The sequence below is a fragment of the Pseudoliparis swirei genome, chromosome 13, assembly GCF_029220125.1.
Source record: "Pseudoliparis swirei isolate HS2019 ecotype Mariana Trench chromosome 13, NWPU_hadal_v1, whole genome shotgun sequence".
Taxonomy (NCBI): Eukaryota; Metazoa; Chordata; class Actinopteri; order Perciformes; family Liparidae; genus Pseudoliparis; species Pseudoliparis swirei.
In genome coordinates this window covers 5,895,833-5,919,930 of record NC_079400.1, presented here as the reverse complement: position 1 = coordinate 5,919,930, position 24,098 = coordinate 5,895,833, and the positions used below count along the sequence as shown (strand labels likewise).

The 24,098-nt window shown below is 41.2% G+C and overlaps 4 protein-coding genes across 5 annotated transcripts; 3 read left to right on the top strand and 1 right to left on the bottom strand.

Annotated features, from left to right (window-relative positions):
• Window positions 1-313: 313 nt before the first annotated feature.
• fbxl15 (F-box and leucine-rich repeat protein 15) lies at window positions 314-2,939 on the bottom strand. 2 transcript variants are annotated; one of them, XM_056430195.1, is made up of 5 exons: window positions 2,669-2,939; window positions 2,237-2,399; window positions 1,639-2,141; window positions 1,290-1,514; window positions 314-1,153 (listed from the first exon to the last, which is right to left on the bottom strand). In XM_056430195.1, the coding sequence occupies exons 1-4, from the start codon at window positions 2,692-2,694 to the stop codon at window positions 1,325-1,327; spliced, it is 882 nt and encodes a 293-aa protein (XP_056286170.1). In that variant the 5' UTR covers window positions 2,695-2,939; the 3' UTR covers window positions 314-1,153; window positions 1,290-1,324. The 2 variants fall into 2 exon arrangements, with proteins under 2 accessions (XP_056286170.1, XP_056286171.1); XM_056430196.1 differs by having other exon boundaries at window positions 2,237-2,396; window positions 2,669-2,937.
• Window positions 2,940-3,847: 908 nt separating this feature from the next.
• Window positions 3,848-5,680, top strand: gpx9 (glutathione peroxidase 9). Its single transcript, XM_056430198.1, has 5 exons — window positions 3,848-3,979; window positions 4,096-4,189; window positions 4,975-5,105; window positions 5,196-5,326; window positions 5,423-5,680. The coding sequence occupies exons 1-5, from the start codon at window positions 3,848-3,850 to the stop codon at window positions 5,478-5,480; spliced, it is 546 nt and encodes a 181-aa protein (XP_056286173.1). The 3' UTR covers window positions 5,481-5,680.
• A 670-nt stretch (window positions 5,681-6,350) lies between these two features.
• On the top strand, window positions 6,351-9,144 carry ndufb8 (NADH:ubiquinone oxidoreductase subunit B8). The gene is made up of 5 exons (XM_056430197.1): window positions 6,351-6,483; window positions 6,765-6,891; window positions 6,981-7,080; window positions 7,860-8,015; window positions 8,988-9,144. The coding sequence occupies exons 1-5, from the start codon at window positions 6,351-6,353 to the stop codon at window positions 9,078-9,080; spliced, it is 609 nt and encodes a 202-aa protein (XP_056286172.1). The 3' UTR covers window positions 9,081-9,144.
• A 254-nt stretch (window positions 9,145-9,398) lies between these two features.
• On the top strand, window positions 9,399-23,568 carry sec31b (SEC31 homolog B, COPII coat complex component). The gene is made up of 25 exons (XM_056429556.1): window positions 9,399-9,487; window positions 10,133-10,379; window positions 11,050-11,245; window positions 11,354-11,449; window positions 11,789-11,929; window positions 12,603-12,745; window positions 12,832-12,931; window positions 13,024-13,185; window positions 13,713-13,865; window positions 13,949-14,179; window positions 14,262-14,336; window positions 15,345-15,437; window positions 15,549-15,666; window positions 15,801-15,979; window positions 16,059-16,185; window positions 16,373-16,518; window positions 16,992-17,165; window positions 17,250-17,402; window positions 17,509-17,683; window positions 18,030-18,428; window positions 19,704-19,759; window positions 20,430-20,555; window positions 20,643-20,762; window positions 20,865-20,936; window positions 22,304-23,568. Exons 2-25 carry the CDS (start codon window positions 10,177-10,179, stop codon window positions 22,481-22,483), a joined length of 3,618 nt encoding a protein of 1,205 aa, XP_056285531.1. The 5' UTR covers window positions 9,399-9,487; window positions 10,133-10,176; the 3' UTR covers window positions 22,484-23,568.
• Window positions 23,569-24,098: the final 530 nt, after the last annotated feature.

The following is a 24,098-nucleotide window of genomic DNA, read 5'->3' as shown; positions in this document are numbered from 1 at the left end:
AATACTTCAGATTTTCATTCATTAAGAAGATGAAATAAAAAGGAGGCCTGGGTCATTATTTTGATCAGCTTTATATATCAAATCTGTTAGTTTTTTCTGTCTTCAAGCTTCATATTCAACCCTTGTTTGGATAAAGTGATCTCCATCAATAAATATTTTTAAGTGTATTTTTCAATGTTGTAAAAAAAGAGAATTTTTGCTATCAGTTACATACATTTAGGAATAGTAGTTGCTTTTTATTTCTTTTTTGCTCCATATCTATTAAAAACTATTTAAACATTTTTAATAAGGAAAAAAGAACACTGGTATCGGATTAGTATTCATTTGTAATCATGTTTAATCATAATATATTCCAATTTCAAACAAATAATACACTATACAAAAATGCAATATGAATGAAAGGATTGCTTCAACGTCAAAAAAGAATTTCTAAACATTTTCCTATTAATCTCTGGTGGCTTTTAGCCATGCAGATAGTTTTAATGTAACTATGAGCGACAAAGCTGCAGTCAACAGTTAAAGACAGTAAAGCATGAGGACAGTGGAATGTTCTGAGGAGCCAGGAATTTGTTTCTGTAAGACAAACAGTCAACACAACTAACTAAATAGTATTCACCTTTAAAGTATTGTATTGTAGTCCCAGTAGTGAAGGTAATGAAATCCTGGATACATAAAACCAAAAGTGAGAAAACATGTTTGCTCGATTCAGGTGAATTGATCCTTACAGGCACACACATGCAAAATTAAATGTTTAATTAAACTCAAACATTATTTGTAATGTTTCTAAATGAAACGTAAGACAAGATGTTTCTTAAAATGTCACATACAAAGTAAACAATGTACTTTGTTAAAAAAAATTAAAAAACAGTACTCTACTTTAGTTAGTTAACTTTTTTCCATAATGCCAAACTATTACAACACTCAATGATTACCTAATAGTGCAGTGACATCTTTTAGACATGAGGCAGAAATTCTTATAATGACATGGATTCAGACGTAAACATTTGTGTTATCTTTGATCCCATTCCAGTGAGGTCTTTTTGCCCACATTATTTTTAAACTTGTGTAAAACATCCAGGTCTTCTTGACATTTCATCGAGCCACTCGCATCCACATGAGATGCGACTGAGACTGACTGCTTTGATGAGGAAACCTGTAACAAAGGAAGATAAACGTTGATTACAAATGATTGTCAACACCTTTATTTGCTGCAAATAGACTTAATTCAATTGCGTGAGTTTTGGATACAAACACGTCATAAGCTCATATATGCTGCTCTTCTTGCCTACCTGTGCGCACTTGACAGATAGATATAACCTTTCGGCTATATCTGCAGATTGATAAAAGGAGCAAAACCGAGCACATCCTGAAGAAGAACCAGAGCCCTCTGTAAAGGCGGCTCAACATCCATCACTACATTGCGCTTGCGTAGAGGATCCAGACTTGACTCTGTCACATCGTGGCAGTGATTCACCTTCAGGGACTGCAGCTTTGGGCAGTACTCCGCAAGAGTCCTGTGAGCACAGCATGCAGAGGATATTACGGATGGGCGCACAGGTGAGATGGTGCTTGTAAAAGTGTGGGCAGGGGTGGCAAAAACTTAGCTGGATGACACTGGAAAATAAAGATATGACATACTTGATGGACTGGTTCCTGACCCGCAGGCAACCCGTCAGGTCCAGATGCTCCAGGCCCCTGCAGTTCTTGGCCACTTCCTCCACCGACTCGTCAGTGACGTTGGCGTTGACTGCCAGAGATAGAGACCTCAACTTCAAACACTTCTTGGCCAGGTAGCAGATGGCGTCGTCCTTGAGCTGGCGGCAGGCAGTGAGGTCGATCGACTGCAGCCCCCCGCAGTGGTCCGCCAGGCTGCGCAGGGACAGGCTGTCCACCCACTCGCAGTGCGCCAGGCCGAGGTGCTTGAGGTGCATGCAGCTCAAGGATACCGCCACCATAGAGTGACGGGTGAGCGAAACACACCCGCTCATGTCCACTCTCTGCAGGTGCTGGTTCTGGCCGATAACCGGCAGCAGCTCCTTGTCCGTCACCCAGGCTGAACAGCTCTGAAGATGCAGGCTGTGGAGAACGTTGTTGTCCTTCAACATGGAGCAAAATGCTTCCTTGGAAATGGATGGTCCAATCTGTAAAGATCACAACAGAGCCACTAGCAGACTGCCATCACCATACATAAACATGTATTTACAGGCTATTCAAATGTTCATTTGTCAGGACTTACCAAGGACAGATGAAAAGTCCTGCAGTTGGCTAAATACACCTGGATGAGGCTGTGAAACTGCTTGCTCACCCTCTGTAGGCTGACAAGGTGTTGCAGTGGCAAATAGCATAAAATATGTGGAACCAGGACATCCTCCCAGGGCAAGTCCAAAAGATGGCATCTGCTGAAGAAATGCAACCTTGTTTTATTGGTGAACTTTGACACTGCTTGCAAAGCTCAAGACATATAAGGAAGCAAGACTAAAACAGTACATATTAAATGTCGACGAAGAATTTCATATCTGTCTGAATGGGTGCAACGACAGCCAGCTAGCGTCCATCCTTCAGTGGCTCTGTTGTTGTTGCTACCGCTGTTAGCTGAGGAGCTAGCCTGCCGCCGGGGCCACAAAACTAGCTTTTAAATCGAAAAACTCCAGTTTTCAAAGGCACTCACGTTCGCATCTTGTTTTCTTCATCCATTCCGACTCAATTTTGTTATACGGAGTTTATAGGGACGCGTTGCTCTTCACAAAGGTACCAAAATAACGTAATTTCCTTTAGCATCTTACAAGCGTTTAAGGTGTAACCCAAACCCAATGCTGCATTCAGGGACTATCTGAATACTCTAAATCAAGATCGGAATGGCTTAATAACTATCCAGAAATATAATAGATGCTTCCAAATTAAACATTACGGGAAGAAAAAACCAATAAAGTGCTCTTAAAGTGATAAACCCACACACATATATTCGTAGTGTATACCTTGTATGCTGATATCCCCATTTAAGCTGTACAAAAGTGCCCAATTATGCAAGACTGGACTTTTTAATCATAAGACAACAGATAACCTATCGCCATCCTTTTATTCAGTACATTGTTGTCATTTTTGTTCAAAACTATGCTTCTTAAATATCAGAGACGTGGTGTTTAGGTGACTTGGGTCTAATATAATTAGGAACTTACGCGTTTACGAGTAATATGAACGCATCAGTTGTAATTTTCCGGTTTTACGTCAATGATCATGCTAAAGTAATTTACACATTTGCTTTACGATTATAAAATAATTTAAATGTTTGTTAGATACCTGATATACTATTATAATCATGCAGTTGCCAGTATTGTTGGGTTCCATGTTCATTTTTTAAAAACAATATTAGATGTGTATGAATCAAATGATCTAGTTACAAAGATCTTATCGAATTGGTATAATTATAAAAGTATATATAAATGTGAACAAAGAACTGTGCCTATTGTTCAGGGCAGTAACTCTGAACTCTTATGTCAGACTATGGAAGAAAATGTACATTTTTAAATGGTATTCTTATTGTTAAACTTCTTTCTGAAAGTATATTATTATACATATTATATATACATATATTTATATTTTGAATCTTTAATTTTCCAAAGACAATTAGCTGTCACCACATTAGCAGCCTATTTTCCAGGAACACGTGTGCTGAACAAATGGCCATCCTGCCAGCTCACCTCTGTCCAGGAGAACAATGAAGTCAGTCATGCTGAACAATTGCTGACCCATGAGTTATGTTTCAGTGAATGAGATGAGCCAACAGGATAGGCGAGTGAATACTCACTCTTGACTGACTACAATCCCATATACAAGCTAAAGTAGAAGTATGGCGTATAAATCAATCTATGATTTCTCTGTTGAGACCCTGGATAGACAGCCGGTTCCGCTCAGTAACTACAGGGGTAAAGTGCTTCTCATCATCAACGTTGCCACCTTCTGAGGGTCAACAATAGAGGAGGTAATATTCTAGAAAGAGCACTGATTGATTGCAGTCAGATCACATTATCTCATAACACATCTCCTGTGCGGTCATTTTTTATTAAAGCCATCTGATTTTGTGTCCTGTTCCCTCAGTACCACCGACTGAATGCACTGATGGAAATGTTTGGTGACCTTAATTTCACTGTCCTAGGATTCCCCAGCAACCAATTCGGTCTCCAGTCACCTGGTGGGTACACGAATGCTTTTGAAATGTGACAGAGATGGCATATTATTTACCTAGTGTGCAAGAGTAAACCTGCACTCTACATAAGTAATTGTATATATAGTAGTGTGCTTAAGAACACTATATAGCTAGGTGTACAATATCTTATACTACGCTTTACGCCACTACATTTAATTTGAAGCTATATTCTACTAGAATGTACATTAAAAAATATGATAAACTTATCAAATCCAGTACATTGTTAAAGATTACAGATGATTTCCAAACCATTTGTCTTGTGACCTCTTACAAAAGAGCAATGTCTGGTTGGGTCTATCATAACATTTCAGATGTCAAAGAGTGATTTCCTCTTACCTCATTTATGATCTTATGACCCCTCCAATTTATTGTGACCCTTTGGAGGGGCCTCACACCTGAGAACCATTGATAAAACTAGCTCCACATAGACCAGCATATGCTCCTAATAAAATTTGGTACAGAAAAATGTGTTATTCTGCAGAATAAGTATTTTATTTGTTGTGCTTTCGGTGCATTTTACCGCTGATACTTATTTGAAGGAGGATTTTGAATGCTGGACTTTTACTTGTAATGTAGGATTTTTCCATGAATGGATCAATATAGGATCTGAATAATTATTCTATTACTGACCTCAGATATAATTTGTTTTTCAGATGTACATGCTATGTGGTAAACAAAAAACATTATGTTGAAGTTATGAATACATGCTTTTCCTAAAGCATAAGTTGTAAACGCCTTAGTAATAAAATATTGGACTTATATATTTTCAGAGGGAAATCATGAAACCCTCAACATTCTTCACCATGTGAGACCTGGTGGTGGGTTTGTGCCAAACTTTCCTGTCTTTGGAAAAGTTGAGGTGAATGGATTGAACGAAGAGCCTCTTTTCACCTATCTAAAGGTAGTGTTGTTTTTGTTACGAAGAATGTTAATGTATAAGATTAATTTATGTGTATTTTTATTCACAGAGTATATTTTTTTACTTTTACAGGAATTGTTGCCATTTGTGAATCCCGTTATTGGAGATATGAAGAAATTATACTGGTCCCCAATCAATGTCAATGACATTCGGTGGAATTTTGAAAAGTTCTTAATTACGGCAGAAGGCATGCCCTTCAAAAGGTGAAGTTATACATGATAGATGGCAAGTTACAAACCAAATCAGCCCTTGATTAGGTCATACATAATAGTGGCTCTAATGTTTTCCCTTTACTGCAGGTATGAACTTCATTGCCCCATTGAGAATGTGGAGAAGGACATAGCAGGTCTTCTCTGACGAATTTTCTTCAATGTGTCACCGGTGGCAGAGTGACGATCCCCCAGTAAATGGACACGTGCACCTGTGTTGGATCTGATGGGAAGAGGAACAGGACTCGGGGCTTTAGTGCATTCACTCTGAGAACGAGTTCCCCTTCAGCTACCGGAGGAGTTTGCCTGTCACATAAATATGAATAAATAAAAACATTTTAAAAGACATTTTCTTGTAGTTGCTTTTGGTGTCACTGCCATCATTGGTTTTGTTAATATGGGGGAATTGCTCACGCAGCAATTCAATTTGTTAATGTACAGGACTGTCTCAGAAAATTAGAATATTGTGATAAAGTTCTTTATTTTCTGTAATGCAATTAAAAAAACAAAAATGTCATGCATTCTGGATTCATTACAAATCAACTGAAATATTGCAAGCCTTTTATTCTTTTAATATTGCTGATTATGGCTTACAGCTTAAGAAAACTCTAAAATCCTATCTCATAAAATTTTAATATTTCCTCAGACCAAGTAAAAAATAAGATTTATAACAGCTGAGTGTTTGTCAAGGCTCAGGAAACCCTTGCAGGTGTTTCGAGTTAATTAGACAATTCAAGTGATTTGTTTAATACCCTACTAGTATACTTTTTCATGATATTCTAATATTTAGAGATAGGATATTTGAGTTTTCTTAAGCTGTAAGCCATAATCAGCAATAAATCAGAATAAAAGGCTTGCAATATTTCAGTTGATTTGTAATGAATCCAGAATGCATGACATTTTTGTTTTTTTAATTGCATTACAGAAAATAAAGAACTTCATCACAATATTCTAATTTTCTGAGACAGTCCTGTATAGTATGGAATGGTCCTTACGCCGACCCTTACCGATCTTGCGCATGCGTACTTCCCAGTCTGTCGGACAGCAGCAGGCAGTAAACATGGCTGGAATTGGTTTCCGACGGTGGGCCCAGGCTGTCGCTAAAGGAAAAGGTCCCGGTATTTCAGCCATTTTGTCGGGATCTAGAGCAGGTCAGTAGTGTTATGGCTTTCGTTCATGCTGTCTGATAACTTTCTGTTTAAATACGTGTCAGAGTCTGACGTTTGAAGCGTCGAATGAACGTAACCTTGACATGCTAACGTTTACTTGCGCTAGTTTAGCAGCTACCGCTGTTTTGAATGAGTGTAGGCTCCGTACACATATACTCGCTCTAAGTGTATGCGGACAGAATGACACTAGTATTTACTTAATGCGTACTTGCTGTCGTATAACCTGGGAATTGTTCTTCAACATGCGATTGTTTGTGTGTCAGCCTCTGGTACGTCCAAGGGGAGCTTACCTGGTCCATACCCGACGACCGACAAGGAGAGAGAGGCTGCTGCAAAGAAGTACAACATAAGGCTTGCTGACTATGAGCCATATCCTGACAACGGCGAGGGGTGAGCTTTATTTTTATAAAAATATCACCGGTAATAGAGTCCGTATATGACGTCATGTTTAACCAAATGCCATCGTTGTGTTTTTGTAGCTTTGGTGATTATCCAAAGTTACCAGACAAATCTCAGCATGAGAGAGACCCCTGGTACCAGTGGGACCACCCTGACTTGAGAAGGAACTGGGGAGAGCCGGTAAGATAAATGATGACTTGCTGTGATGTCAGGTGCAGATGTGCAATCCATATATAGCACCACTGAATTTTTATAACATGAGGTTCAACATTAAATCATGTTATTATTGCTAATTCTGGTATGTTTCGCTTATCAAAACGAACACCAGACATGTGACTCATGAATAAGCATTCCTTGTAACGAATACAATAGGAATTTCTAAGTGACAATCATAAGTGAAGGCTTATGCTGACGGCCGTAAGTGAAGCTCGATGCTGCTCCCACATGTGATCTGCGTCTAATCAGGGCTCTCAAATTGCTTCCGTAAAATGAGCCCCAGAAATGCCAAATATATGTGTGCTGTAATTTGGGAATAATGGCCCACTCTGTACTTATCTTGGAATCAATTATTTTACAATGTGAAGGAACGTTTTAAGATACCCCTATTAATAATGTTTAATATTATATATATTTATATTGTATTGCTATAGTACTAAAGAGACAATGCACGTGCATAATATCATATCATTTTTGAAGATTGTGCATTCATAATTTTTTCTAGGATGAGCAGATGAACCATTGTACCTTTTAGATTCTGACAGTCAGTGCACAGTATATCATTCCTCTTTATAGACACAATTGTTTTTGGACAGTATTCAGATCAGCTTTATTGTACCGACTCCACTCAAGACACTGCATCTGTACAATAATAAGTTCACTTAGGTGACAACATGAATGTTATTACAGGATATACATTACAGTATAATAATGACCATAATCAGTGATTGTTCTGTCTTTAGATGCACTGGAATTTTGACATGTTCATCAGGAACCGCGTGGATACATCTCCCAGTCCTGTGGATTGGCCCACAATGCGCAAACAACTGTTAGGTTTCATCGGGTTCATGCTGTTTATGTTCTACCTTGGGGAGATATTTCCAGCGTATCAACCTGTTGTAAGTACAGACCATTGATTTTGGTTTATTTTTTTGTACTACATTTTGTTTTAAAGCGATGTGAAATGACCTGATCAATAATTTTAAAAGCGACAAGATTCTTCACTTTAGCACACCACTCTGGTGTAATTAATATACATTTCCTAATCGCCCCTGAAGTTGGATTAATCCTTACTTTGAAATAAACATCTAGAACAACAAAGACAGGATATTAACAAATTGTCCACCTGAATTTAAACCTTGTCTTCGAAATCGCATATATTTTTGCCCTTCATTTTGTACATACTACAGCTGCCTTACAAATATGTTTTGGTGCATGCCTTATGCATTCAATTAGTTCATGCAGTTTTGTCATAACATTGCACCTTGATCTTCGACCCTCTTGCTCATATATCTACTGCGCAGAGGATTGTAGGTGAGAATAAACCGAAAAGCACGCTGGCTTGCATACTGCAAACAGTGACCAAATGCAGTAGGATATCCTGGTATTTTTTGCAAAATGTATTTGACATGACGCTGTGTCCTTGGGCAAGACACTTAACCCCAAATTGATCTCGTAGCTGTGCCTATGGTGTGTGAATGTATGTGAACGTTAATTACTTCTGATGGGCAGGTGGCACCTTGCATGGTAGCCCCTCCCGTCAGTGTAAGAATGGGTGAATGAAGTCATGTCGTGTTAAAGCGCTTTGAGTGGTTGGAAGACTATAAAAAGCGTGATACAAGTACAGGTCCATATATATGAATTTAAATAAAGGACCCTTTTTTGCTTTCATTAGCAGTTTTGCAATTACTCCATTTAGCTTATGAATACTTGTCAATGTAAGCAAGAATGTTGTGATGTTATATACAGATATTTAAGTATATGTTTTTTAATTTAATTTGTGTTGTGCCAGCTGTAGTTTAGGTGATTTTTGTTTGTGTTCCGTTTTAAATAACATGAACATTTTTAATAAAAGCTCTTGTCTCTTTCAGGCGCCAAAACAGTATCCGTTTGACAACCTGTACTTGGAGAAAGGAGGAGATCCGGAAAAACAACCAGAGGAAGTCAAAAATTACAAAATCTAATGACTACAATCTGACTCTACTTGTGTATATATATTTCAAGAATAAAGACTTGTATTAAGTTACATTCCTCAATGTGTTGCCTTGTTTATAGAAAGACTGTCAAACTGCCAAAGAGTCCACAACTAAAAAGATTGAATTTTGACTGACTAGTCACAAAGAACATCTTTGATCCGCCGTTATAACCCAAACTACATACAATTTACAAAACTATATTTTGTTGGGTCAACGGTAACATCGGGGTTACCTTAGGCCACGACCATATTACACATGTCCGTATCGGCCACCGTAGCTCAGTGACAACACGGCAAAGTATTTTGAGCGAAATCCGCCTGCGGCTAAGCTGCTAGCTCTGGCTGAGAAGTAGCTGGTTCTCCGCGGACAGTCGGGCTGTGAGAAAGACAGTTGATGTGAGTTACTCAACGCCATGTGTGTCTGTTTCTTTGCTTGGCTTAAACGTGTCCGATACACACACGCTATCTGTTGAAATATTAGAGCGAAGGGTGGTGGCTGTAAAATGTAGTTGCTAGCTACAAGTAGTGTCGGTTCCGGTTATACACTGGAGCTAACGTTCCCCGTTGGCCTGTCTGACTTATTATGGCGTGGCATTTATACGACATTAACTCGCCCCTTTACTAGAGTGATGGGTAGGTAGCTAATCGAGACAAGCAGATGTGTTGTGTTTAATGTTTTCAACCGTGTTTGTACGAGACGTGTTTGGAGCCGCAATTGCGAAATGCTAGCATGAGCTAGCTAGGTTAACTGGTGACATATCAGGTTGGTTCACTTTGAATTTATTTCTAAGTGGCGTGGCGACTATTTAACATCGATAATATCAATGGTGACTACACTAGGATGGGGTTGATATATGCTGTGGGTTAAACATGTGTTAGCAGTCGGTTCAGGGAATAGTCGGAGACGACCTTTTTGGGTGGCACCTAGTTGGAGTTAAGTCAGAAGGAGTTTGAGCTGAGTGCAGGTATGCAGGGTGCGTAACAGTGTATTGTTAATCCCCACCAAGTGTTAAGCAAAGACGTGCGTTATCTTTGCTGTAGTGGCGTCCGTTCGTCTGTCCAGGACTTGAAACTTGTTGAGGAATATGAGGCTGAAGGAGATCCAGAGGACTGCCCACCAGGCGTGGAGTCCTGCCCAGCACCACCCTATCCACCTGGCCTTCGGAACATCAGCACAACAGCTGGATGCCTCTTTCAACACCACAGCTGCCCTGGAGATATTTGAGGTGGATTTCTCAGATCCATCTCTGGACATGCAGCTCAAAGGGTCATTACCCACCTCAAACAGGTACTTTATCGATGATACACAAATAAGATACAAGATGCTGCCTCTGTCCGTATCGGCCACTGTAAAGAAGAGATGTGGCTTATTCCTCTGATATTGTACTTTGCTAACTACTGGTACAGGACTGTCTCAGTTTTACCGCCAGCCACACATCGTATTGCCTGTATGCATTTGGAAGTTCCAATATTCTGGTATCGGTTTTAATTTAGTATCCTGATGGACCTCCTATATTCTATATCAACAAGCAGATTCAACCCACGCTTCATCCCTTCATATCTGGCATTCGAGAAAATGTGTTTCTAATGGAGCTAATGTTTGATTCATGTGACAATTTGACGTTGAATTATCTTGACACATAATATATCCGTATTCTTACTCTCAATGTTGTATTATTTTTAAAAGCATATCTAGTCTCTATAAACAATTTGGGCAAGATTTGGAATAATTTATGGCTCATTCCAAATTAAGACACAGACTAAACCTATTTTATATTATTTTCCACTCTTTGTTTATGTTTATATTGGCTCTAAAGACAAAGTGTTGGACAGTTAAACATAGCTGTTTAAGTAGTATACAGAGGACTGCCCCCCCCTAAACACCAAGTGTATTTCAGTTTTGGCTTTGAGTATGCCATTTGTAACAAATAACTCACTTTACTTTTAATGTTCCAAAGGTTGCACAGTATCGTATGGGTGGATTTTGGAATGGGAGCTGATGGTACTGGAGGGAGACTGATTGGCGGCAGTGAAAATGGCACATTAACCGTATATAACCCGGAGGTCATAATGAGCTCCGGTGCAGATGCAGTAGTGGGGCAGTCTGACAAACACACAGGACCTATCAGAGCACTCGATTTCAACCCTTTTCAGGTAAACGTCTATCTTTTGTATCCTTAGAGACAGATTATTTTAAAAGGATTTCACTTTTCTGGTGCTGCTATACACGTTATTGATCGTTCTCAAATGTTCCTCTCCCAGAGTAATCTCCTCGCTTCAGGAGCAAACGATTCAGAGATATATATCTGGGATCTGAACAACTTTAACAGTCCAATGACCCCAGGAGCAAAGACGCAGGTGGGTGTGTGATTTGAGATATCGTGACTTTGGTTAACACATGTCTGTTTTGAGAGATGAGTAGACTTCCTTCTTTCTGCCCTTTACTGTGGTGAGTCCACGCACAAAATAGTGGCAGATTTTCTTTGTTTTCTTCGTAGTTTCATGTGTTTGAATTAATTCTAAAAGCCACGAGAAGGTGCGTTTGTGGTTTCCATTTCACGTGCCATGTCGTATATCTTCCTAGACTGTGGGTTTAATGACACCTTGTCACATGGACATGTTCCCAGCAATCCATTTATCAATTTCCTAAAAAGTCAGGTTTGTTTGGACAATAACAGCCTTTGTTTCATTTTTCAGCCTGCTGAAGACATCAGTGTTGTGTCCTGGAACCGGCAGGTTCAGCACATCCTGGCCTCTGCCAGCCCCAGTGGGAAAGCAGTTGTGTGGGATCTGAGAAAGAATGAGCCCATCATCAAGATCAGTGACCACAGCAACAGGGTGTGTGGCTTTGCAAATTACATTTAGTCCTAAATGATCTTCTGCCAAAAACACAAAGTTTATCATGAATCAATAATAATCTGCCACAACATTTTCAGATGATTGAACCTTTTTTAAAGCGATAGTTCTCAGGCTTTGTCTGCTCATACATAACGGCCACTGTCCCGCACGCAATCAATGTAGAGTCGACCCTTAGCCCTACCCTCTAACTTCTGTTTGGATCACTACACATAACACATACAAATTAATGGGTAAATACAATAAATAGTATTGTAAGTAATCATATCATTATACATTTATTATCAATGCTTTGCGTAATCACATGCTCAGCATTATTACTTAAGTTTACTTGTGAAAATGAGAAATCTATTATTCATGCCAGCTGTCTACTTTCTGGACAGTCCAGAGTTCTTACAGAGCCCCACACTAAACTCTTATTACTGCTTTCATATCAAGTCTCGGATTTAATCTGCAACGCTCAGTGTTTACAGTTATCTATTTTGTGAAAACCTCAGGTTTCTTAACCTATGAGTCAAATCATAAATGCGTTGGGAGGCAACATTTATTTAGCTACTATTTTTAAGCTTTGCAGCCGTTTTCCAGTTACACAAACAAATAAAAATTTGGAGAATTTTTTTAATCATCCTAAAGCGCATCTGCTGTGTGATTTCAGATGCACTGTTCAGGAATGCTCTGGCACCCGGATGTGGCCACTCAGTTGGTGCTGGCCTCTGAAGATGACCGAATGCCAGTCATCCAGATGTGGGACCTCCGTTTTGCCACTTCGCCCCTTAAAGTCTTTGAAAACCACACGAGGTGAGGGTTAAACAGTTTGTGCTCATTTCAGATTGTTTTTGTTGCAGAATATACTGTATATACTTTCTGTTGCCGTTTTCTCACAGGGGGATTCTGTCTATATCCTGGAGCCAGGCAGACTCTGAGCTCCTGCTGAGTAGCGCTAAAGACAACAGAATCCTCTGCTGGAATCCAAACACTGGAGAGGTATATAACTGTTATGCCTGAATTGCCATGCTTCATTACCGTGACTTAGCGACGCTGATGTGGAATCTCACTTGTCATTTCATTCATTTCAGGTCATCTATGAGCTTCCAACAATAAATCAGTGGTGTTTCGATGTCCAGTGGTGCCCCAGGAATCCAGCCCTCCTTTCAGCCGCCTCATTTGATGGCAGGATCACTGTCTACTCCGTTATGGGAGGAAGCTTGAAGGCTCAGCAGCAAAGCACAGCTGATAAGGTAGTTGTAATGCATTTAGTCCCAAAGGCTATGTGTTGTGCTGTTGTTTGTCCACAAGGTGGCGTATGTGTCAAGGGATTGACATTGACTGATATTTAGGTCTATTTTGTGTACACCAACAGTCCAAAACCCCAAACTCTGTTTGCAATCATACAAGACTAAAAGCCAGCAGATGTTTACATTCTGCAAAAACTAGTGGAATTTGCAAAATGTTGCTTAACCCTCCTGTTTTTGACACCCTCCTGTTACCTTTATATTTACTAACATATTTTACCCTTTGGGTTCAAAGCAATTAAAACCTCCAGAAAATTATTAGAATTAATATTGTTTTCCAAGTTTAAGTGAGGCACTTTATGTTTGTTTGTTGCGACATTAAACATTGAATGGGGTAATTTAATCCTAATGTATATTGATTCAGGTCAAATTGACCTTAATCAAGTCTCAAAATAGTTGCTGATGAATTTTTGGTTTCAGCTCTACCCCAGAGAGTTGTGCTCGTTTTTAACTTTAAACATTTAATTTAACAGATATCCTCTTCATTTGATTCAATGGACCCCTTTGGGACAGGGCAGGTGCTCCCCCCCCTGCAAGCCCCTCAGCCTGCAGTGCAGGACACCATAGTTTCCCCTCTGAAGAAGCCACCTAAGTGGGTGCGCAGGCCAGTGGGCGCTTCCTTTGCTGTAAGTGCAACATTAAAATGTTTTATCAGCATGTTGGAAAGGGTGTTTGTGACTGAACTGGTGTTGTTTCTTTTCCCCCCCAGTTTGGTGGAAAGCTGATAACATTTGAGAATCCCAAGCTGCCTTCAGTGCAGAGCCCCCAACCGGTCCTCAGACAAGTGTTTATGAGCCAGGTTACCACGGAGACAGAGTTCCTCCAGCGCTCCAGGGAGCTGCAGGCGGCGCTGCAGTCGGGCTCCTTCAACAACTACTGCCAGGCCAAGATTCAGAGCGCCAAGTCAGACGCTGAGCAGGACATATGGAAGTTCCTTCTGGTGGGCCCTTACCTCCTCTTGACATTGAGACAGTCGGTGTCGTGTTGTTTTGTTTTAATTAATTCACTTTCTCTGTTTGCAGGTGAACTTTGAGGATGAAGCCCGCGTAAAATTCCTTAGACTTTTGGGTTTTAGCAAGGATGACCTGGAGAAAAAGGTATGCTGCCATCTGATTTATAACTGTAGTTATTAACTGCTATCTGTCATATATTGAAGCAATAAGGTGGGAGAGGCAGTACTTTGTCGTCAATAATGTCCGTTTCAAATGTGTTGTTAGCAAACCCTTGAAAAGGACATTATTGACGACAAAGTTCTGCCTCGTTCATCAGGTCCCCTTCGTCTCAGATATCACTTCCGACCACTCTCGCGCTCTTTGCCGGTGGCTCGTTGAAGCGCCTCCTCCAGCGAGGATATTACTCCAACGCTGTCTTTCATTGAGATTTGGGGCCCAGTAGCTTTGAAGGGAGCTTTCAGATTGATGTCAACTCACTGACATGATTTCTCTTGCTTCCAACCAGCATTAGAGAGAGTTTGCGTCAAGCTCCTGCGCAGGCAGTGATTGGTTTAGCTGTTTGTGCCCGCCCCCTTGCATATCCTTGGCAACATTGTTGCAAGAAAATGTACACCCATTGGCTCCATTCTGTACATGCGACAGAGAAAACTAATTATCATTATTAATTTGTGGTAGTGTTGGCTGGCTAAAGATGACTCTACCAAAGCCAAGACCTACCAAATGTCATCCGAGGCAGCAGCGCCCTTCTTTATGTGCAGGTCAAATGCAGGTTGCGTTGGGTGGTTGGAGTGACAGATACTTTTCCAAGGAGGCGGCAGGACAGCTCATCTAAAGTCATTCCCCCCCAAAATATTAAAGTTGACACGAAACATGTTTGTAACTGTCACGCTTGAACTGAAAACTAACAGTCGCGCAAAATCTACCGTGATTGTTATTTTGAGTGCGCACTGATATGGAACGCTCAGATAAATGTAAACAGCTGTAGGACATTATGGCTGATTAAAGTACACCCTGTGACTCACTCTCAACCAATCAGTGCTTGATTTCATCTACCCGTATTATAAATAAATATATATATATATATATATGCGAGCATGTTACTGTAACTCATATCCTGTTAGTTGTAAAAAAAATTACTTATTTTTTATTCAGATTTCAAAATGCCTGGGGAAGAGTTTTCAGCCCAATGGACATGGAGTGGATGCCAAAGATCTGGCAGAAAAGATGCAGCGGCTCTCCACCGAGGTCGGCAAGTCTGCACGCAAAATATTTAAGTACAAATGTTTTTTGTTTGTTATTTGCATATCACGTTTGCAGCACTTGTTTACTGTAAAATATCCTTTGTTCTATTTCCAGAGGTCTCATGTGGCAACTGCTGTCGGTGATGCCAGAACCTCTGGTTCTGTTTCCCCGGCAGACTTCTTTACTCAGTCTCCAAAGGAAAACTCAATTTTCCAGATCCCCGTTTCGTGCGGTAAATCACTCATCTGCACACACAATTAACGATGTGATTAAAACAAATGTTACCGTAATGCCAATAGTTTGTCATCTTTGGAAATGTAACTGCATTCTGCGTTGACGGTGAATGACCGCGTCGTTCTTTTGAAGACACCGATGGTTTGATAAGCCAGTCGCTGCTGGTCGGTAACTTTGAGGGAGCTGTGGATCTGTGTCTAAACGACGGCCGTTACGCCGAAGCCATCCTCTTGTCCATCAGTGGAGGGGAGGAGCTGCTCAAGAAAACTCAACAAAAATACCTAAGCAGTCAAAAGAACAGCATTTCGATGGTAAGTGTACGTTTGAGTCATCCGGTTTCCGATTGCGCAATCACAGGAAGAACATTTAATGTAACGTGTCTGTCCGTAGCTCATCTCATCAGTGGTGACCCAGAACTGGAGAGACATAGTGAAGGGCTGTGAGTTAGACAATTGGAAGGAGGCTCTCGCTGCTCTGCTGACTTACGCTCACCCTGAAGATTTTGCCCGTCTGTGTGGTAAGTTGCTCCCGACTGTGGAAACCCAGGACGGTCATGCTGCGTCTTGCCTCCCTTCCAGGCAAACTGTACCATTCCAGGAATACTTGCTTTACTTGCTGAATAACAATTATCTTTGCATTCAGCCTCTAATTTTAGCCTCCCCTCTGGCGTCAGCATTGTTTAATTGTGAAATTCTTCTTGGTAGATACCCTGGGAGGTCGATTGGAGCATGAGAGGACGGAGAAGCGCTGCCTGCAGGCCTGTCTGTGCTACATCTGCTCTGGGAACATTGAGAAGCTCGTGGAGTGCTGGGCCATGCATAGAGACTGCTCCTCCCCTCTTGGTCTAGAGGTGCAATCTTTAGTCTCTGCTTTGCATGAACAAAATACTGTTTTAATACTTTTTAAATCTTTTGCTCGTGGATCTGGTCAATACACTTAATTAAGCAATAGAGTCGTCTAATAGTTAAGTAAAATGTATTCCGATTAATCCACTAATTGGTAAAATAGTCAACAGATCAGTCGAGGGTAAACTGATATAATTATTGATTATTGTATTTTTGCAAAGACATCTTCTGTGTCTACCAGAAGGATCCCACTGATTTGTGATAAATTAAGAATGCTTGTTCTGATATGCAACGCTTGAGAAGACAATTTTATGAACTGCACAGAGGGTGAACTATGTTGGCCTAAATGTAAAAGCCCTGAAGGATGATGATGATGATGATGATGATAATAATACATTCTATTTATAGAGTGCTTTTCAAAATAATTTAGCCGTCACCGTGACATGTGACTTTCTGTGAGTGCCTGTGTATTTCTCAGGATCTGGTTGAGAAAGTCATGATGCTGCGTAAGTCAATCGAACGCCTCCGCAACAGCGAGGTGGAGATCCAGAGCCCCATCCTGGCCGAGAAGCTAACCTGCTACGCTGGCATCCTGGCTGCAGAGGGCAGTCTGGCCATTGCCATGACATACCTGCCTGCGAACTCGGACCAAGTAAGCGGCATAGCGCCAAACACATTTCTAATCCACCGAACGGGGTAAATACCGTTGTGTGTTGACACAGTGTTTTCTTCCCAGGCCGGGATCACAATGCTAAAAGACCGGCTGTTCCACGCTCAGGAAGAGGCTGCCGTTGGACAGCACCATCCAACCTCCCTCAACAGAGTCAATGTGCCCACAGCCAAGCCCACTCCTGCTGCTCAGCCTCCTACCCCAAAAGCACAAATTACGGTATACATTTGTTAGCATTTAAAAGCATTAAATCATATATCTTGCTAGATTATATTTCCCATGTAATTTTTGACTTTTTAACACTATTTTGATCCCCTCATTTCAGAGTCAGTACCAGCCCTCTGCTCCTTCCCAGGCTGCCCAACAGCAGCCTCCTATGCCTTCAATTTTTACCCCTCAGGCTCCACCTGGTTTGCCGCCTTTTTCTCATGTGCTGCCGCCCAGTGGAACCTGCCCTGCCTTGAGGCCTTCTTACCCTCAACACCCTGCTCCGGCTCCAGGTTTGATTTGTGTTGTATTTTTTTAGGTCTTTCAGGCAGATCTTTTTAGAATAGAAAATTCCACGCTGAACATAGTTCAGTAAATTTGAGTACATTGTGCCGATAATGCCTCCTTCACTTGAAGTACAATTATAAATGCAGGACTTTCTAATTTTTCGTTCTTAGTTAGCGGTGGTATTTTGCTGGTGGTAATGCTATCAGTGTTTTAAAGTTAGCATAAAGTCTTCCAGTGCCACGGTCTGTCCACTGAGGACGACATGCTGGATCCAAAGTTATGTGAAGAACCTACACACAGACTTGCTTCCTTGCTCTATAGTTTAATCTAATGGCACTTGTCCTTTTCCAGGTTTCCTTCCTCATCAGCCATTCCAGCCCCAGCCGAGGGCTGTTGGGGGACCCTCAGGCTTCCTTCCTCCAGGTCCTTCCATGCCATCTGCTAACTTATCAGGACCTTCTCTACCACCTCCGTCATCGACCTCTGGAGGCCTGTTCGCCATGCCCAGCCCCGGGGTGCCACCGACGAGCTTCATGCCGTTTAACTCTTCGCCCACGGGCCCCATGCCGCCCAGCTCCCAACCCGGAGCCCCGGTTCCCATGTACCCAGGGAGCCTCCACAACCAGGGGCCTGCACCCCCGATGGCATCTGGTCCCTATGCCCCTCTCGGATCAGGGTACCCACAGGGAGGCCCCGGAGCTCCTGCTGCAAAGCCCTTCATGGCCCCGGCTGTTGCTCCTCCTACTACAGGTAGATCTGACGTTGCTCGACATGTAACAGACGTCCTCAGGAATCTGTTGCTGATGGTTATCGGATCGTGTTCAGCTGTCCACCTCATTTGACTTGCAGGATTCTTTCCCTGGCTGAATTCCCAGTGTGACCATGAAGGTGACAATGTTAGGGTTGGATATGGAACAAGAGTCCAGCGAATTCCACACTTGAGTGACCAGAGAAACAACACAAAAACGCACCGTTGTATTAGATTGCACTCCATTATACATGTGTTTTTTGTTTTTCTGGTCACTCTGTCTATTCTTGGTGTTGTTTGCTTGTGCCGTTGTGTGTTTGAAGATAATGTGGTGACTTCCTTTATTTATATGGATGTCGGCTTAAAACACCGTAAACAAAACCACATCTTCCAGTCTGGATACTGTAGATTTTTTTTGGGGACTTTTTTTCTCCTTTTTTAAGGTTATGGGAAACAAGTAAACAAAGTACACTTATGCATAAAACATTAAAATAACACAAGTACCTCTGTTAAAGCACTATGCTCATAACCTGAGAATCGGTTCCTTAAGCGAAATGGAAACTCTTCAAAATATATATATATATACATAAAAGGATTTAAGGTCAAAACGAAGTTCTTGCGGGTTTTACTGACTTTATATCAGTTTTTCTGGAGGCAGAATAAAAAGCGCCTCCTATATATTGTTACGATGCTGGGTCTTTATTTGACTTCCAGTTAAAAAGTCTAATGTAAGGATGTGCAACGATTCCACGGGCCGAGCTAAATAGAAATTGGGATAGTTTTAACGTCTGCGAACTATCTGATCTAATTCGATAATTTTCCTGCTTCTATTGATTTTCAAAAAAAAAGTTAATTTGAAGAATAATTGTTCTGTTTGTTTAAAGGAGAGTTTGTCAAATTCTGTTTTTGATAATTATCGTAAAAAATGCTCAGGTGTCGAGAAGTTAGCATATGAGCGGCCTAGTAGAGACATTTTTACATTTTCAACTCATACATACAGGTTTGAGCACAAATAATTCCGAGATGCTTTTTATGATTCAGCATTGGGATCGTGTTACTTTACTGTTGAGCGATCTTTCGGATGCTGCCTGAACATTTGCCCACATTGGCTGTTTTGTTTCTGCATAAGCTGCTCGAGTCTTTGGCTTGATGACGTGTTTTTGACTACCCTTGGCTCAAAGAGTTTGTCTTGCGCTGGCAATGTTTGACTGCTTGAGGGGTGCGCACAAAGAAATGACCGGAGTCCCATTTCAAACTCTCACTCATTTCTGATTCAGGACCCCAAGAAGGCTGGAATGACCCACCGGCATTACGAAGTGGATCCAGAAAGAAGGTATTTGTGTATTTATCACTTTAAATTTAGACTTTTAGGTCAGCCTTTCATATTTCAACTATTTTCCTGTTACTTTTAACTCATTATGTGAATTGATCTGGTCATTTGCTGAGTTTTTCATTCCAATAATACAAAAGCTGGAGAAATGACTAGCCACAAAGCAATCTGTATTTCTATTGAATTGTCCTCTCTGTTAATGGATGTATTTTTTTGTTTTTGTTTCTTTAAACCAAATCATGAAAAATAAATAAATCTTCCCACCTCTGTTGACGGCAGAGTAATCCTTCGGGGGAGAAGTACCGCTCGTTGAGAATCACTGCCCTACGAGGTGTGATGCACGTAGTTCAGTGCTGTCGTAACTGTGGGCGTGTTCAAGTCATTCACAACAGCCCAGTTCACTAATGTAATGTCCATTTGTAAAGCTGCACTGATGAATATTTGATTAATACCAATTAATGAAATGACTAGATGTAATTTGAAAGGGCAGAGTAACAAACCCTTCGAGAAATAGAATTGTGCTCTCATTAACCTAATATCCTGTAGCAGAGGACGGATGTTTTCAGCAAACAAGCTCTGGTAAACCTCAAAGTAGCCCAACATATGACATAAATATTTTATTTCATAGTTTCTAGTCCCTGACTGGATGCATCTTACTGTTGTGTGCTCTCAGGTCCCTGATAACTACACTCCACCGACCCCCATCACCACCCCTGTGATGGGATTCCCTGTGGAGGCTCCTCAGCCACTCAACCATGCCCAAGTCCCCCCCGGAGCCCCCCAGGAGCCCAGCGTTCAGGTTGGTGTGTGACATGGCTGTTCTCTGATTTCTCACGCTGCAAACACTGTATTCACACCTTGTGTCCACATCCTTGTTTTTCCTCAGCTTCTCCAGCAACTGCCAGCCGAGAGGGTGGAGCAGAAAGAAATCCCTGCTGATCACATGGTGCTGAAATCCACCTTTGACAGTCTGGTGCAGCGCTGCCAGCTCGCAGCGGGAGACCCAGTAAGTTTCACCGTCGGCGGATGCGACTGCATCCACATTTATTCTCTGAGAAAATTTGGATTTTATTGGTTATGCAATGACTACAAATATTTCCTTTTTCAGCAAACAAAAAGGAAACTTGATGATGCCGGCAAACGTTTGGGATACCTGTATGACAAGCTGAGAGAGCAGTCGGTAAGAAATGACTACATGTACACGAAAGTAAATGAGCCGTGTGCTAAAGTTAGAAGTGAAGTGAAAGTCCTCATAGACACAAACCAAAGAATTTGCTAAGCCCCGCCCCCTGCTGCTACTCCGTCAAGTTGTCAGAGCTTCCATGGAGCCCACACTGTCACTAATTGCTCTCCCTGAACAAATAGTATCCTATTTTTGGAGAAACCAAAAGAGCAATCAGAGAGAAGCAGCCAGAAAGATCTACGCGTATGCGTTTGAAGAACACATCCAGGATGTCAAACTGATTCAGCAGCAAAAAGATCAATCTTGCAGCAAAAGCCGAACGACCAGACCAGAGTATAAAAGTGAACAAACGTATTACAAAATCGCAAAAAATTGTCCAGTCCTGCTTCTTTCAGTTGCGAATCATTACAAAAATTAAACCGATACTGTCACAGTCAGACCTGGAAAAAAATCATTCATGCACTAATTTTCTCAAGACTAGACTACTGCAACTCCCTCCTTTCCGTCATTAATCAAAAATCGATCTCCCGCCTCCAACTAGTCCAGAATGCAGCAGCTATAGGCTTCTTACTGGTTTTAACAGACGACATCACATTACCCCAGTCCTGGCCGCTCTCCATTGGCTCCCTGTTCGTTTTAGAATTGATTTTAAGATTTTGCTGATCACTTTTAAAGCACGCCTAGGTCTGGCTCCAAGCTACATCATTGAGATGTTAGCCCCTTATGAGCCAGCACGCAGCCTTAGATCCTCCGGTGGGGCCCTTCTGGCCATTCCAGAGTCGAGGCTTAAATCAAAGGGTGACCGTGCTTTTGCTGTTAGAGCCCCTCGACTTTGGAACGACCTACCGGAGGGGATAAGGCTTGCAGAATCAGTAACTTCTTTTAAATCACTTCTTAAAACCCATTTTTATAGAACAGCTTTTAAGTGATCTAGTCTTTTTATGCTGAACTTTGGTTCCCCTAATTTAGTTGTCTGTTTTTTATTTTTTATTTTTTTATTTTTTATTTTAGTTTATACTTTTAAATGTAATATTGGTTTCTTGCTATTCCACTTGTTTTGCTTTGACTCTGTGGAGCACTTTGTAAACATTGTTTTTAAAGGTGCTATATAAATAAAGTTATTATTATTATTATTATTACCTGGCAGTAGTAAAAGTCTTTATTCACAGATTCATTCATTAAAATAACAAAAGCAGACTATGGAAACAATGTATCCAGCAGAAATGCTTAGGTTTTGGACTGTTGGTCAGAAAAAACAATTTGAAGATGTCTTCAAAGTCGCTGTAAATCTTCCGACTTTATGAAGGCCGAACCTCCGGCGGCCCGTGGTAACATGTCGTAATGTCTCCCTGCCGATCTCTCAGCTCTCTGACAACATCCTGACCGGACTCCACGAGATCAGCTCCTGTGTGGCGAGCCAGAACTACCAGCGGGGTCTGGAGGTCCACACCCAGGTGGTCAGCAACAGCAACTTCAGCGAGAGCTCCGCCTTCATGCCCATCCTCAAAGTGGTCATGACCATCGCCAACAAGCTGGGCGTCTAACCCCAGAAGGGGGGACGGGGGGTGGTGGACACACCAACACCACCAACAACCAGTGTTATCATATTGTTATATATGTATTTATTTCTTCTTGACCTGATGACATGCTTTGATAATGAGAATAATTACTGATGACATTGCAGATTGTGGTACATTCATACATATTCCTTCCTGGTGGCTGATGTGGGCAGTGAGGTGGACTTTTGTAGAGATTTGTCGATGTTGCTGTGGTGATTTTACGATATAATGAATGTATTGTGAAAGTTGTGATTGTGTGTAAATTCAACGGTTGGTGTAATATACAAAGTTTGAATCAAGGCGGTGTTGCATTTTCACAGTCCACATGACCCGGTGCGTATGTATGTGTCCCTTCTCATGCGCTTTGATTGAATAAACAAAACCTCCGCGGCTCGCGGCTCCTTTGTCCACAGACGGGCTGGAAATGGTGCCAATATAATTGGGTTAACCTTACCCATCTATCCTGTCGGTGTAGTTTCCATCGATAATTATACTTTGTATCAACATCAAGAAGCATCGAGGACACTTTTGCATAAATACTGATTGTTTTCTTCACCTGCTGTAACAGATTGTGTCAAAATGAGCTTTGGGGCCAAAGCGCTGCAGCAGGGCGCCGTACGGCGAGTGTCAAGATGCCGTTTGATTTTAATTTCTTAGCACTTTCCTTATCGGTTGTGTGAACGGTTGAATCTTTTTTCTCCTCATGTGCATGGTTTTTTTTCTGCTGAGTTCACATGGCAGCTCATAAGCATAGATGCCGTTAATTTATGTGTAACTGCGAATGAATTGACGTTCACTCTCCTCTCGTCTTATCTGAAATATTTCTCTTTTTTTTAATCGTATTTGCTTTAGATTAGATCATACGAGGATTATCGACATAAATTAACTGACAAATGAGAACATGTCATATTTAGAGGTTTGCAGCTGGACATGAAGCCGGATATCTCGGTGGCAAACAAAGGCAGCACAGTGGTGTGCTCATTTTGGTTGAATGGACATTTATACAATCCACATTGCTTACTTTACTCATGCCAGAATCTTTTTTCAAATAAAACTTAACTTCAACAGTTTTCAGGCTTGAGCAATTTCCTCAAACATATGTTTTGCTGCATGTGTCTTATCTTGTGAAAGTGAGCAACCTGGGATCCCTTTATTAACCTGCTGTATTAATAATGCAAACTCAGTGACTGACACTTTATTAATCACAACCTATTTGGACCATAATTCTTTGACTGATTAATGGTGTATTACTCTAAAATGCATTATTAAATGATTAATTAGTAAAGCCCTCTTGTGTTACAGCCTGTATATCCAACCAGCACTTGTTATATGAGCCTTGTGCTATAGTCCAAGATGTTGCTTTTCTTAATTTCTAAAGTAGAATGTGGGGTCTATTCTTCATAGCCCTCTTATATGTTTGTTTTGCGATAGATGTTGGCATCTCTGATTAATGATGACTCGAGCCTGACCCCTAAAAGACCTATTTTATTATATATGATGAGATTACTTCTCCAAGGTGCCTCCTGGTTGTATATTTCTTTTATATACTGTGTTGGGTAGTACATGTGTGTTCCATTTGCCTCGCAGTACTCCACGCTCT

Excerpts from the sequence above, each read along its gene's own strand:
- ndufb8 (XM_056430197.1), top strand. The coding sequence starts at position 6,351 with ATGCGTACTTCCCAGTCTGTCGGACAGCAGCAGGCAGTAAACATGGCT. Across the intron at positions 6,892-6,980 it reads TATCCTGACAACGGCGAGGG|CTTTGGTGATTATCCAAAGT; the intron begins GTGAGCTTTATT and ends GTGTTTTTGTAG. Across the intron at positions 8,016-8,987 it reads TTCCAGCGTATCAACCTGTT|GCGCCAAAACAGTATCCGTT; the intron begins GTAAGTACAGAC and ends TGTCTCTTTCAG.
- fbxl15 (XM_056430195.1), bottom strand. The coding sequence starts at position 2,694 with ATGGATGAAGAAAACAAGATGCGAAC. Across the intron at positions 2,400-2,668 it reads GAAGAAAACAAGATGCGAAC|CAGATGCCATCTTTTGGACT; the intron begins GTGAGTGCCTTT and ends GCATTTCTTCAG. Across the intron at positions 1,515-1,638 it reads GTCAGGAACCAGTCCATCAA|GACTCTTGCGGAGTACTGCC; the intron begins GTATGTCATATC and ends CTGTGCTCACAG.
- sec31b (XM_056429556.1), top strand. The coding sequence starts at position 10,177 with ATGAGGCTGAAGGAGATCCAGAGGACTGCCCACCAGGCGTGGAGTCCT. Across the intron at positions 11,246-11,353 it reads TCGATTTCAACCCTTTTCAG|AGTAATCTCCTCGCTTCAGG; the intron begins GTAAACGTCTAT and ends TTCCTCTCCCAG. Across the intron at positions 15,667-15,800 it reads CCAGATCCCCGTTTCGTGCG|ACACCGATGGTTTGATAAGC; the intron begins GTAAATCACTCA and ends GTTCTTTTGAAG.